Here is a 15,927-nt window from a genome sequence, read left to right as displayed (position 1 = left end):
CTTTGGGATAAATAAAGTTGTCCAAGTCTAAATAATGTCATTGTGTTGGAGAGGAAAGCTGCTGCAGAGAGCGGCTGGCTCTGTGAGCAGGCATCTCTCCAACCTACAAGTGGATCTGGAGTCTGCAGGCTGGTTAGATGGTTGTCACATGTCTGGCTGTCTTCATGAATTCCTTTTTCAGACATCTTCCTGGAAGACCAGAATATTGAAGGCCAATGTGCCCAGTAATTCCCCAAATGACATCCTTTTGGTGAATAAATTGCTAACCAACCAGTTCCTAAATGTGTGTGAATATACAGTGCGGCAAAAAAGTATATAGTCAGCCAAGACCAAAGAACAAAATTGTAGACCTGCACCAGGCTGGGAAGACTGAATCTGCAATAGGTAATAATAATAATAATAATGCATCAATTTTATATAGCACTTTATCATAGACACTTAAAGACGCTTTACAGAATTAGGGCATTATTCTTTCACTCCACACTTAGTGGTGGCAAACTACTGTTGTAGCCACAGCTGCCCTGGGACAGACTGACGGAAGCAAGGCTGCCATAGTGCGCCATCGGACCCTCCGACCACCAACAACACTCACTCACACACTACGTTCATACAAGGCAATGTAGGTGAAGTGCCTTGCCCAAGGACACAATGACAGATACCACTGCAGCGACTGCCACCCCACTGTGGCACCTGGAATTCTCAGTGGTAAGCAGCTTGGTGTGAAGAAATCAACTATGGGAGCAATTATTAGAAAATGGAAGACATACAAGACCACTGATAATCTCCAACGATCTGGGGCTCCACGCAAGATCTCACCCCGTGGGTAGGGCCAGGCGATTTTGCCTAAAAAAAATTCTCAGATTTTTTTAAAAAGAAATTCGAGTTTCGATTCGATTTTTTCAATGCACTTAAAAATTACGGCAGACATCAGATATATTGTCAAAAGTGCAACTTTATTGGAGTGATTGTCCTCAAGAGTTAAAATGCATAGAATAATCCCAAAATAAAAGTAAATGAGGCTCTCTCAACAATTTCAAGCTTTAACCCAAGTTTAAGCAAAAGTGCACATTAGCTTAAATTTTCTGGTTTAAAAAATCAGATAACTACATATTCTATAACATATAACATTAAAATTAAAAAATTATAAACTCTTCCTTTAGCATCACAGCATAGTGCGAATAAAAAAATTGAACATGCCTGTGGCACACATATAGCCTACTCAAAGGCTAAACAAATGTAAACAAAGAGGGGTAGTGGCTCACATCGGAATGCAAAAAATTTCGAAAAAACTGTGGTGGGGAAAAAATAAAAATAATATATATATATATATCTCCTCACCCACTGCGGGCGGTCTTTTTTTCCTTCAAGCTATTGTCCTCTACCAGAGCTTGAAGGTTCTGCGCAGTATCTTTGCTGTTCCTAGCACTGCACTTTGCTGGACCGAGATGTCTGATGTATTTCCTGGGATTTTCTGTAGACACTCTTCCAGTTTGGGGGTCACTGCCCCGACGTCCACGGGCACCACTGATGCCTTCACCCTCCAGGCCTTCTGCAGCTCTTCTCTGAGCCCCTGGTATTTTTCTAGTTTCTCATGTTCCTTTTTCCTGATGTTGCAGTCACTCAGTATTGCTATCTCAACCACAATGGCTTTCCTCTGCTCTTTGTCCACCCCCACAATGTCCGGTTGTTTCGCCATTACCATTCCGTCTGTATCTGGAAGTACCACAGGATCTTAGCTCGGTTGATTTCTACCACCTTTGGAGGTGTTTCCCACTTTGACCTTGGGGTTTCCAGCCCATACTCTGCACAGATGTTTCTGTACATTATGCCAGCCACTTGGTTATGGCGCTTCATGTAAGCTTTCCCTGCCAGCATCTTACACCCTGCCGTTATGTGCTGGATTGTCTCATTGGCCTCTTTGCACAGTCTACACCTGGGGTCTTGTCTGGTGTGGTAGATCTGGGCCTCTATTGCTCTGGTGCTCAAGGCCTGCTCCTGTGCAGCCATGATGAGTGACTCTGTGCTGTCCTTTAGTCCGGCTCTGTTTAGCCATTGGTACGATTTCCGCCACTTCAGTTATGTTTCGGTGGTACATCCCATGTAGGGGCTTGTCCTCCCATGAAGGAGCCTCCGGCACCTCATCTTCTGTTCCCCATTATCTGAGACATTCACTGAGCAAGTCATCTGTTGGAGCCTTGTCCTTGATGTGCTTATGGATCTTGGATGTTTCATCCTGGATAGTGGCTCTCACGCTCACTAGACCTCGGCCTCCTTCCTTACGGCTAGCGTACAGTCTCAGGGTGCTGGATTTGGGGTGGAACCCTCCGTGCATGGTTAGGAGCTTTCGTGTCTTAACATCTGTGGTCTGTATCTCATCCTTTGGCCAGCTTATTATTCCTGCAGGGTATCTGATTACTGGCAGGGCGTAGCTGTTTATTGCCCATGACTTGTTCATGAGCTGGCTTCTCAGGACATGCCTAACTCGTTGGAGGTATTTGGCCATAGCTGCTTTCCTTGTCACCTCTTCCGAGGTACTTGTAACTGTCCTCAATGTCTGCTATTGTTCCTTCTTGGAGTGAGACCCCTTCTGTGTGTACTACCTACCCTCTCTTAGTCACCACCCGACCACACTTCTCTAGTCAAAATGATCACAAGAACGGTGAGCAAAAATCCCAGAACCACACAGGGAGCTGGGACCAAAGTAACAAAGGCTACCATCAGTAACACACTACGCCGCCAGGGACTCAAATCCTGCAGTGCCAGACGCGTCCCCCTGCTTAAACCAGTACATGTCCAGGCCCATCTGAAGTTTGCTCGAGAGCATTTGGATGATCCAGAAGCGGATTGGGCGAATGTCATATGGTCAGATAAAACCAAAATAGAACTTTTTGGTAAAAACTCAACTCGTCGTGTTTGGAGGAGAAAAAACACCACACTTACTCTAAAGCATTGGGGTGGTAACAAAAACTGTGTGTTGTTGTGGGGCTGTTTCTCTGCAAAGGAACCAGGACGACTGATCCGTGTAAAGGAAAGAATGAATGGGGCCATGTATCGTGAGATTTTGAGTGAAAACCTCCTTCCATCAGCAAGGGCATTGAAGATGAAACGTGGCTGGGTCTTTCAGCACGACAATGATCACAAACACATCGCCCGGGCAGCAAAGGAGTGGCTTTGTAAGAAGCATTTCAAGATCTCCAGATCTCAACCCCATAGAAATTTTTTGAAGGGAGTTGCCCAGTGACAGCCCCAAAACATCACTGCTCTGGAGGAGATCTGCATAGAGGAATGGGCCACAATACCAGCAACAGTGTGTGAAAACTTGTGAAGACTTAAAGAAAATGTTTGACCTCTGTCATTGCCAACAAAGTGTACATTACAAAGTATTGAGATAAACTTTTGTTATTGACCAAATACTTATTTTCCACCATAATTTGCAAATAAATTAATTAAAAATCCTACAATGTGATTTTTTGGATTTTTTTCTCATTTTGTCTCTCATAGTTGAGGTATACCTATATTAAAAATTACAGGCCTCTCTCATCTTTTTAGGTGGGAGAACTTGAACATTTGGTGGCTGACTAAATACTTTTTTGCCCCACTGTAAATCAGGGTTAAATGAAGAGTGTGAAAATGTTGTAGATTGTCTGGGTTGTTCTGAAGCTGAGTTTGTAGGCTTGGGCACCATCATTGTTCCACCTTCTCGTAGCTTTGCCAATACACATCTTCACAGGTCTGTCAGACTGTCTGGTGCTCTCTTCACACATTTGGACAGAGTACAGAGTTTTTTTACTTAATTTTTTTATTTAAATTTTATGAACACAAAAACATTAAAAACCTTACTTGGGTAACAACACTGCATTTACATCATTAATCAGTTGTTCTGCCATTCCGTACTTTGTATTCAGTCCATTCGTATAATTTTTTTGCCCATTTGTGCTTCTTGGAGTCACAGTTTGTGAGTTAGTTTTTCCATTGTGTAAATTCCTTCAACAATTGTCAGCCATTGGTTCTTTGTTGGTGGTTCTATCTTTCCCCAGTGCCTGGTAATAGCTTTTTTAGAAGCCACTAAAAGAATCTTATCCAGGTATATATATTGTTTCCCACTAGACTTTCATCAGAGAAATTACACAGATACAGTACCTTGCAGCACATTGGAATCCCATAGCCCATCATTTGTTGTAGCTCTGCACACACCATCTCCCAAAATACAGTGATTTTACGACATTTCCAAAAGACAGAGTGGTCTACATCAAATTCTCCACAATCCCTCCAACATTTTTGTTTTTTAATTTTTTACTTTTCAGCTTTGGTGTAATAAAGAAACGCACCAGATTTTTCCAGAAGAACTCCCTCCAGATCCACGAACTAGTGGATGTTTGTTGTATTTTACACATATTAAGCCAATCTTCGTCTGTAATTTCCATGTTAAACTCCTCCCACTTTCTTTTTGTGTAATTGGTTGAGTTCTTATGTGAGTTCAACCCATGATAAATTGCTGAAATTATTCTCGTGTTACTTTCCTTATATGCTTTCTTTATGATTTGGATCACACTGTTCACTTCTCCGGAGGGGTCAGCCTGGATTTATATATACATTTACCAGAGTGACAGGTTCATTTTCTAGTTTTCCCTTCACAATTACATATCTAAACTCTTTAATAATTTTTTTACAGAGAAATTTAGTTGAGATGGACATTATTTTATGATGTTTTATGTCCTTATTTACACGTACTGTAGTATGAAACTATTTTTTTTTTTCGTGTTCTGTCTGTGATAGATGGGTCTCCTGTAGAAATCTAGCCTGTACTTCTGTTTTTTCAGTTTTGTCATGACTTTTTCTATTAAGTGTCAATATTTTCAGACTGTTATATACATTATATCTGATTATTACGTGTGCATGGTCACCTAAGCAACTCAGAACCAAGCAAATGGTGAACATTTTATGAACAATATGAACAACGTTGTACTTCCAAACTTACTTTACTTTCCCCAAAGTCCCTAGTGGAGGGTGGACAAGGAATCCAACTTGAGGCTCACTCCCCTGTTTAGAAATGTCCAACATTTTTTAAACTTGTCCTCCACTCTGTTGGTTGGTAATGAATTACAACAGTTATAGTTGAAGCCCCAGTGTGCTCATAATCTCCCACTATGATGTATTGTTTTCATGCAAATTGAACCCGTTTAATAGCTATTATTGCTTTCTGATGTATCTCAGTCATATTTTAATCATTTCACATTTGTCATATTTTGAAATCTTACCCTAACCAGGTTTTTTAATAAGAGTGATTTTGTCCATTTCTCCTGTGGAGTTCCTCTGGTAATTCTGTAGTTTCTCCCTTGCTTGCTGTGCAGTGTCCCGGTTCGATCCGCTGTCTCTCACTTGCTGCCATCCTTGTGCTTCGAGGAGTCTCCCTTTCCCTCGTTCACTGGTGTCGTTCGGCATATCCAGTGAGAATCCTCTTGCTCTCATGTCCCGTGTGGCCTCTCGAGCGTTATCATAACTGAGAATGCTTTTCTCCCTTAGTGCTGTCTTTATGCCTCGGTATGATCGACGTTTTTGGACAATCTTGGGTAGTCGTGGTCAAACCCGATTATCTTTCCTCCCACTTTCACCTTCTTCTGCCACACCTTTTTCAGAATGTCACGGCAAATTTACGGTTGACCTCATTTGGAGACATGATTTATTGCTCTGGTTGAATGATGGAGTCCAGTCGAAGCATGATGATTTTATAAAAAAAAGATTTATTATAAAACTAAATAAAAAAGGAGTAAAAAAGAAGCTTCCATCCTGTAAGAATGAATAGCAGCCCCCAACAAGGATGGTCAAAAGGCTCCTGGTAGAGCAAAAAGCAAGACCCACTAACTAACAGTTTCACAGCTTAAGCTTTTATACAGATAACAGAAAAAGTTCCACCCTGAGGTGAGGAGAAGGAGGGGGTCAGATGCCCAACAGTGGAAACGTTTGAGGATGGGAAGACGTGTATATTATGAGGAAGGTTGGGCGCCAATGTTATCTGTCCTTGATAGTGTGTGTGCGTGTATATCTGCATGTGAGTTTGAGTTTGGCCTTCAGCAGACACAATGAGTTGCACTGTGGATACAATACGAGCTGTACTGTTTAATCTAAGCTGTTCAAAAGTGCAAAGAGTAATGCAGTCATCATGTATTAAAACATGACAAATTGTACACATGAACACACATTTGATGATATGATGATGAATATAATAATTGTCAAAATAATCATTTTGGTTTCATACTGTAGGAGGTTGATTACTACTGATCTTGTCGGGGCACCTCTGCTCCGTTTTAGTGGCAGGGTTCTGTGGGCACGCTGTATTTGCAGTTGTATTTCCTTGGGAAGCTCCAATTCAGTTCTCAATCGTTGATCTACATAGTTCATCATTGAGCTTCCTTCGGCTTCTTCTGGTAGACCGAATATTTGCATATTCTTACTCTGTGACCTCATTTCCTGCTTCATTAATTTGTCTTACATATATCGGGTCTGGTTTAGTTGTTTCATCAGAGCTCGGTTGTACGGCCCTCAGCTTCTGTTACCTTAGCCTTTTGCTCTTGTAACACTTTGTTGTTTTCTCTGAGTTTGTGGTCAATGTCTCCTCGACGCGAAGTCCATCCTTGTTTCATTTCACCCTTATGTCCTTCTTAAATATTTGTAGCTACCTGCCTGGCTGGTCTAGAGGGAAGAAGTAGAAGTGAGCATCTCATGACCAGAAAGAGTACAGATGCAGTATTTGCTTTGAAGATGTTCACGGTGAAGTACAGAAAGGTCAGAGGAGCTGCATTGTGTCTGTAGATTTATAGAAATTTTATAACAGGGTGACCAGAGAGGAGATGTGGTATTGTATGAGGAAGTCTTGTGTGGCAGAGAAGAATGTTTGAGTCGTGAAGGACACATATTAGAGCTGTAGCAAAGTGGTGAGATGTGCTGTAGGTGTGACAGGACAATCAGATCACGTACCACCAGACTCATTAACAGTTTCTTCCCAAAAGCCATGCACTCTTTAAATGATCAACACACCGGCACTCATTTACCAACTTTCTGTGAAAACAGGTGCAAATCTGACTGCACATTGTGTTGTACGACAGGACCAACGTGAGACTTATGAAACATTTGTATCTGACTAATCCCAGCGTACTAGTGATCGGGTGTTGATAGATGCCGCAGCTGAATTTGATTATTACTATGTTACGCCCTCAAATATTCCAGCTTCGGAGGCCTCGCCCACTGCACTGAGGTAAAACTAAAATTTGCGAGGAAATGAACGTTTCCTAGATGAAAATCAACATTCTCACAGCTGAGGTGAAGAAATATTTTAGGAGCTAATTTTAAACGCTCTGTGGAAGAGAATAACCGAGGTACTGAAACAATGTCATCCGACCAGCAGCAAAAAGGGGCGTATTGGTTTGTAAGCGGGTACACCCCCTTTAAAGGCAGAAACCCCCCCATTCTTCTTATTCGCTACTGAATTGTAATTTAACGTCTGGTCTTGATCAGTTTTTCATCCGACCAGCAGCAAAAAGGGTTAGGGTTAGGATTACGGTTAGGGTTACTTCTAACTCACTTTGACGGAAGTCAAGTCATGGAAATTACATTTTTTCAAACCCTTTTTGATTTGTTAGTGAAAAAGTACCTCAACCCCAACCAAGGCAGTTTTGTAACACCCCACAGCTGGCCCGACCCTGCTCCACTGAACAGTGCTTCCGAATGGACTCGAGTCCGTGCTCCGTGTATTTATACTATAATGACGGAAACATCTGTGTGTGTGTGTGTGTGTGTGTGGAGCAAATATCTCCCCAATGCGGTGCCCGTTCGACCTGAAACTTTGTCGACGGCTTCCAAATACCCCGAGTTTGTGCATCTGTTATTTTGGATTAATTTGGTCATTTCAAATTGTTTATTTTTATTTTATTTCACTTCTGGACAGCAGCTTTTGACCTCAGAATGTGAGGGGGCGCTAGAGCACCATCTGTATCTATTTCACTGCACAGCTCCTCACCCGAGTAAAATAAAACAAAAAACTGAACAATATTTATACATAAAGTACACAAAACAACAACAGAAATGCCCAAAAATGCTCCAAAAACACACAAAATGACTTCAAAAAACAAACATTACAGAAAAATACACCAAACAACAAAAAATCTGAAAATAACTCAAAATACACAAAAAATAAATATTTATTTTTCTTAGTACTTTCGGGTCTCTCTCTCTTTTTTAATCTATCAACAACCTGAAGGATTATGTGCATGACGTGCGCGCACGTGTGAGAGAGATAACGCACGGAGGAGATAGAGGTAGATACGCACATTATGTGCATGACGCTTGTGTAAGCGGTAACGCACGGAGGAGGTGGAGGTACGTACACACACATACACACACACACAAACAGTATTTATAATAAAAATAAAAATATACTAAATAAGTAAAATAAAACTAAACAATATTTATACATAGAGTACACAAAACAACAACAGAAATGCCCAATAATATACAAAAATGCTCCAAAAACACACAAAATGACTCCAATAAAAAAACAATACAGAAAAATACACCAAACAACAAAAAATATGAAAATGACTCAAAATACACAAAAAATACATATTTATACACCAAATGACAACAAAAATGCACAAAACTACACCAAAAAGATACAAAAATACACGACTCCAAAAAACATCCATTACAGAAAAATATACATGGAAATATATATATATATATAATATGGAAATAATATATATATATATGATGCATTATACAGTTTGATTGCCACAGGCAGGAATCATTTTCTGTGTATCACCGTCGCTGGATCAGCCTGGTGCTGAAGGTGCAAATAGTTTTATTTGTATGAATTTGTCTCATCAGATTCTTCCTGACCACAGCATTGGTGGAAACTATCAATTTATCATGCGTATGTCCCATAGAATTAAACCAGGGAAATAGCATACACTTTTTTACTTTGCACTGCACATATACTCCTTTAAAACACTACAGAGTACAGAGTATGTACATCTTTTTGTATATCCAACCTGCACCTCAGGAAGAGTACAGCCCTCCTCCCATCATTGGCGAGACTGTGCTGAAAACCGTCCAGCAGTTTACCTTCCTGAATGTATAATTTCCTCGGATGCCAAAATAGACAAGGAGATTGACAACAGACTGGCAAAGGTAAACAGCTCTTTCTGACGACTGAAAAAAGAGTCTGGAACAACCAGCATATGAAGAAAAGCACAAAGATCAGTGTGTCCAGCAAACGTCGGTGCAAACTTAATTTACCAATTTATCATGCGCATGTCCCATAGAAGTAAACCAGAGAAATCGCACACACTATTTACTTTTTTATTTTCCTGAAAGTAAAGATCAATCTCTTTTTTAAGTGTGATGCAGTGTTGGAGGATAAAGCTATTCTGAGCTTTTAATCAAGTGTTACAATGTATATATAGTTCCCAGATTTTAGAGGTCATCACTTGATACATTGAATATTATTAACGTTGACAACTTTCAATCAATGTTTGCTTAAAAGAAAACATTTATTATTAAAGTTGTTCACTTCTGACTATTGGTTCCTATTGTCTCACTCTAGTGTATTTTGTCCCAACGCAAATTCTGGGCCGTGGAGGTGGCGGCGCTTTCTCTGAGGACCAGACTGGAGAAAAGCCAATCACGGTGTGTGGAGAGAGCCATGATGCAAACTCAGGTAAGGAAAGACCGCTGTAATATCTAATTTATCTAATGAGCAGATATGTTACTTTTTGTTCATTTGGTTGTCTCACAATTTTACGTAGGATTTTAAGTTTAAAAGCACAGTTTAAATTTTTTGCAAGACTTAAGTTTTTTTGTTTTCATAAGGCAAGTGACATCAACGCATCTCTTTTAAAGAAGTCAAATCAATTTTTTTCTCAAGCTGTACATTCCTAAAACAACATGTAAACTTCTTTGTTTACTTATATCTGAGTAGATATTATGTTACAATAAGTAAATGACAAGCATCAGGCATCTCTGGTGAAGTCTCCAGTTTATATTAGCGTAGACATTAACCAGTTCTGGACCTGACAGTGATTGATTGCACTAACATGTCCATCAAGAGCATTCAGAGCGCAAATTTCTGCCGAAGCACCAGATATCCTCTGTCACATTATCAGTGATCCTGATCATCATACCATGATCATTCACACTTAAAAGGCTTGTAAGAAAATTATATTCCCTTTTAATAAAGTAGGTCGAAGTGTATGGGCACCCACATTTTTTTGAAGAACTGCAACAAAATTCCAATCTGGATCTAATACTGATGAAGCTCTGGGAAAATTGAGGAACTAACCTGATAAAACTGATTAAATTTTTTTTCATTTCATTTTATTATTTCATTCATTTAAAAAAAATGCATTTACACAAATGAAAAGGAGCAGAAAGAAGTAAAAACTTATGTCTGCCCCCTATCAACACAAAATTATTTCCAGTTCCAGTTCCTTTGAGCCGTCTCATGCAGCCGTCTTATCAATTACAAGACATCAAAATACAAAATACAAAATGAAGTTGATCTGCTACTCTGCAGTGTTATATTTCTGTAACATTGATAATTTAACATACTTTTTAAACACATAAATGGACTTAGAAGTTTTAATTTTACAATCAAGACTGTTCCACAGTGCGATTCCTTTGATTGAGATACATCTTTCCTTTACAGCCGATTGAAACCTGGGTTTTGTAAAAACCTCAGTACCTTTTAGTTCATATCTACTTTTTCTCTTGGTGAATCTGTTTTGCAAATTGTTTGGTTAACTTTCCAGATGAGATTTATACATGGTTTTTACAAGATTATACTCTACTAGTTCATTAATTTCAGTGTTTTTAGTTGTATAAATAAGGGATTAGTGTGGTCTCTGTATCCACTTCCACTGGCGACTCTAATCGCTCTTTTCTGTAATAGAAAAATTGGATTGATGTATGGTTTGCAGGCACTTCCCCACACTTCAATACAATAGGTCAGAGGTAGAACAATCAATGAGTTATACAACAGAAACAATGCAATTTTATTTAGAGAATCTTTGACTTTATGCAGTACAGCTATTATTTGGGAGACCTTTACTTTGACATTATCAATATGTGATTTCCATGTCAAGTGTTTGTCAATCATAGTACCTATAAACTTAATCTCATGTGCCCTTTCAATTTCTAATCCGTTAATAAATAATGACCCTTCGGCATATTTCCTTTTACTACAAAAATTCATAAATTTAGTTTTGCTAATATTAAGGGACAATTAATTGGCATTGAACCATCTCATAATTTTCTGGAATTCATTCTCGACAATTTTTAGGACATCTTTTAAATGTTTTCCTGAATATAATAAAGTGGTGTCATCTGCAATTAGAATGCACCTAAGTAACTGAGACACAGACACAATGTCATTTACATATAGAAGAAAAAGTATAGGTCCTAGGACCGATCCTTGTGGTACCCCGCAAGTTATATTACAATTTTTAGACTTTATGTTGTTAATTTTGACAAACTGACTTCTGTTTTTTAAGTAGCTGGTAACCCATTAGTGTGCCACACCTCTTATACCATATTTATGTAATTTATGCAACAATATCTTGTGGTCCAGCGTATCAAACGCTTACTAAATAGTGCCTTTTGTCTCTAGCATTGGCGATTTCTTCATTTAGTTCCATAATTGCTGTAGCAGTTGAGTGATTAGGACGAAACCCATATTGGCTATTACTTAAAATCTTAATTTCATTTAGAAATGTGTTCTGTCTAATCGCAAATAACTTCTCCAGAATTTTAGAGAACTGTGGGTGTAATGATATTGGTCTATAATTCAGATTTATTTCCTTTTTTAAAGAGTGGAATAACTTTGGCTATTTTCATGTGGTCTGGAAATATGCCTGAAATAAATGACAAATTACAGATATCGGTAAAAGACTCAATAATTACATCTATAATTTGCTTTATCAATACCATATTCATATAAGTATAATCATTTGATTTTTTGTTGGCACACTTCTGGACAATTGTCAATATGTCACTCGCTTGTGCACGTTCAAGAAAAATACTGCTAACATTATCTGGTACTGTTCCATCATTGATGTTTCCATCTGGAATTTGACAAAGTGAGGGCCAATATTTACAAAATAATTATTGAATTAATTTACAATTTCAGTTTTTTTGTAAATGTCAACTTTATTCTTTGATAGATAATTAGGAAATTTTCTTTTTACCTTGCCTTTTTGCATGACAGTATTTATTACGCTCCATGTGTCTTTTGTACTATTTTTATTTTTGTCTAACAATTTAATATAGTAATCCTTTTTTGCCTTCTTATGATTCCAACTAATTTGTTTTTATATGTTTTATACCAAACTTCATCATCTTTGGTTCTTGATCTTAGAAACAGTCTACACAAATAGTTTTTTTTCTTGCAAGCATTTTTCAGTCCATTTGTCATCCATGGATTGTTAACAGCATTTTTCTTGGTATAAGCACTCATTTTGGTTATTTTACAATATTTATCATATAGATTAATTAATGTTGTCATGAAAGCCTCATAGGCGGTATTAACATTATCTGTGTACACTAGGGATGTAACGATTAATCGTAAGGCAGTTAAAAATCGATTCATAGGTATCACGGTTGATATCGATTTTCTGAAAATTGAATCGCAGTACTTTTTTTAAGTAGGCGGCGGGCGGAGTCTGCTAATACTTTCTTTCTGGCTGCCTTCTACTCTTAAATATGTTAATAAATGATTCATTACCCCTTTAGCACCGAAGGAATATCTGTAATATTACTTGAATATCTGTAAAAGTCACGTTTTTCTATTAGCTCTGTCTGCTAGCATAGCTTCTCTTCTTCACTGCAAGATATCTGCATGCCAACCGACCACTGTGTTACCAGCGCCCTCTGCCGGTCCAAACAAATATGATGTAAATCAGTGCAATCACGGTTTTTTTTTTTTTTTTTTAAGTCCAATTGTTAAGGCACAAAATACATTTTCAGTTGCACTTTTAAAAGAAAAATAACTATTATGCAGTTTTGCATTGTTTATTATAGAACCAGAATTTAAATTAATAGGCTTCATTTCATTTCATTTCATTTCCTTTATTTATTTCATTCAAGATTTATTTTTAGCTAAATTGCATTGTTTTGAATAGTTTATCAAGGAATTCTTTTGACAATGAAAAATAAAAGGAAAATAGTACAGTATTTTCTAGTTTTTTTCCCCAAAAAAAAAAATTTTGTCTACAGTCCCATTTTGTAAAATAAATCGTGAGAGAATCGTATCGTGAACCCAGTATCGTGAATCGAATCGTATCGGGAGTTGAGTGAATCGTTACATCCCTAGTGTACACCCTATCCCTGTTCTGTTTTTTCAGATCTTCTTTGAAGGCCTCTAAAACCTGACTAGATTTATCTCGAAAGAATGTTGTAATTTCATCTTGTACAATGTCATAACATGTTTTCTCATAAATTATAAATATAGGGAGATGATCACTCACGTCTGTCATAAAGATTCCACTAATTAATTTACCACGTACATTTGTAAATATATTGTCAATGATGGTTGCACTATGAGTGTTCACCCTTGTTGGTTTAGTTATCATTGGGTATAGGTCCGTACTTTTAATGTAATTCTTAAATTCACTTGATGCTGACGGGTTTCCCAGATCTATATTGAAGTCACCACACAAAATTAATGATTTGTTATTAATTTTTTCAAACATCTCAAGGATTTTGTCTGTAAATAATTCCACACAAGGCCCTGGTGCTCTATACAGACAACTGATGAACATATTTTTACCACTATCATTTGTTATTTCTACAGTAAGCATTTCCATCAAATTTTCCACAGTAATTGTTTTTTGTTCAATAATTTTACATTTTAGATGAGAATCAATGTAGAGGGCTACACCCCCTGCCTTTTTACTTACTCTGTTGACATAAAACATGTTTATTTATTTTTTATTTATTCAGTTATTTCCGACATGGTTACATTCACTTTTTTTTTTTTTTTTTTTTTTTTGTACATGCCGAAGACGAGAGAAGCAGTTTGCTTATCTGGGTCCCGTCCCCTGTTTTACCATCTCAAATTTACATGGGTTTACATGTCTCTCTGGTCAAACATTCTTGAGTTGTTCTGAACAGTCCTTTTTTGTGTATTCTCATCTGTCGTCAGTGTTGTCTTTTTCATGGTCTTGATGACCTTTGCTGAACCATCTTCTTCCCTGATTCCATGTCCATATTCTGTTTCCTTCTTCTGTTCTTCTGTTTCCTTAGCATCCTTGCCTCCTTTGTGATGCCTCCATTCTTCTTCGTGAGGTGTTCGTTTATATACACGTTCGTTCCTTTCAGTTTTTTAGCTTGCATTAGTACATCCTTCCTATGCTTCCTGCTAATGAATCGAATTACTATAGCAGGTACAGCGTTCTCGGACTTACTGGGCAATGTGTGGCAAGCAGATATTGCCTCTTTACAAATGTTTATGTTGTTCCAGGTCATCAATCCTCTGCTCCAGCGTAGAGATTCGTTTGTCCTTTTCACTCATCATGATTTTCAGTGTTGTTACTTCATTCACAAGTTTGAGCAGCTGCTCCTGTTGCGACGTCACCTTTGCCAGCTCACTTGACAAGAAGTTTAATGATCACTTGATCTCCTCCATGTCGTCTGCCGCTGGCATATTTTCAGATTTGTGTTTGATGTCCGGTTTGCCCAAACTTTAGCTCCAAACAGTTTGGGCTAACAAGGGTTAGCACCGGCACTACAGCACATTTCAAGAGATGTTTTTACTTCAATCAAGTTATAAATAAAAACAAACATCTTTTTAGAGAGGTGGCATAGTGTAAACTGTCAAAAAAGATAAAACAATGCAACTTGGCTAAGGAAGGATTTTTTTTTAACTAGTACAGTGCTCGTCGGAAGTATGGATTCATATAGTGGGGGCTTAAGTGGAGTTAATTATGGCCAAATGAGTATGTGTTTGAAGATTGGATGTACATACTCTATACTTTGTCGTGTTATAAAGGGGTATATTTGTGGGTGCAAAGTAAAATAGCGTATGTGATTTCCCTGGTTTCATTCTATGTGACATGCACATGATAAATGTATTTGTTGTTTTTTTTTTTTATCATTTTCATCTTTTTGGAGGTATGAATTCATATTGACATTAACAGGAGTTCCACAGTGTGGATGGGGAAATTAATGGGATATATATATATACACACACACACATACACACACAGTAGTCCCTCGTTTATCGTGGGGGTTTTGTTCTAAAATTAACCCACAATAGGCGAAATCCTAGCTTAGCTTAGCATTAGCATAGCATAAATTGCTGATGATGACGTCACTGTTGATGACACACACACAGACCTGTCTTGCATTATAGATAGATATACAGAAAAATACAACAAAAATATGAAAATGGCTAAAAATACACAAAACTAAATGTTTACACAAAAATACAACAGGGCTATATTTTTGTGTGCAAAGTAAAACAGCGTGTGCGATTTCCCTGGTTTAATTCTATGGGACATGAACATGATAAATGTGTTTGTTGTTGTTTTTTACTCACTTTTATATTTTTCTGTTTGGTGTAACGTATGTTTTTTGGAGTCATTATGTGTGTTTTTGTATAATTATAGTTTTTTGTGGCCATTGTAGTGTGATTCTGTTGTCATTTTGTGTCGTTTTTGTATAAACTAGTACAGTGCCCGTCGGAAGTATGCATTCATATAGTGGGCGCTTAAGGAGAGTTGTCAATTACGGGCATTATTAAGGGGCATATTTGCAGGTGCAAAGTAAAATAACGTGCAATTTCCCTGGTTTAATTCTATGAGACATGTGTATGTTGAATGTATTGGTTTGTTGTTGCCATTGTAGTGTTATTCTGGAGTCATTTTGTGTTTTTTTTTT

General features: G+C 37.9%; 1 protein-coding gene across 2 annotated transcripts in view; it reads left to right on the top strand.

Moving 5' to 3' along the window:
- The window catches only part of ttc27 (tetratricopeptide repeat domain 27), a 172,427-nt gene that overhangs the window by 93,519 nt on the left and 62,981 nt on the right, over nucleotides 1-15,927 (top strand). For both annotated transcript variants that reach the window (XM_028467681.1, XM_028467679.1), the window contains exon 10: nucleotides 9,599-9,712. In XM_028467681.1, the coding sequence (XP_028323482.1) occupies nucleotides 9,599-9,712 (114 nt within the window). The remainder of the gene's footprint in view (nucleotides 1-9,598; nucleotides 9,713-15,927) is intronic.

The sequence above is a fragment of the Gouania willdenowi genome, chromosome 15 (genome assembly GCF_900634775.1).
Source record: "Gouania willdenowi chromosome 15, fGouWil2.1, whole genome shotgun sequence".
Classification (NCBI taxonomy): Eukaryota; Metazoa; Chordata; class Actinopteri; order Blenniiformes; family Gobiesocidae; genus Gouania; species Gouania willdenowi.
The sequence above is the reverse complement of the archived record's forward strand: the minus strand, read 5'-3'. Positions and strand labels throughout refer to the sequence as shown.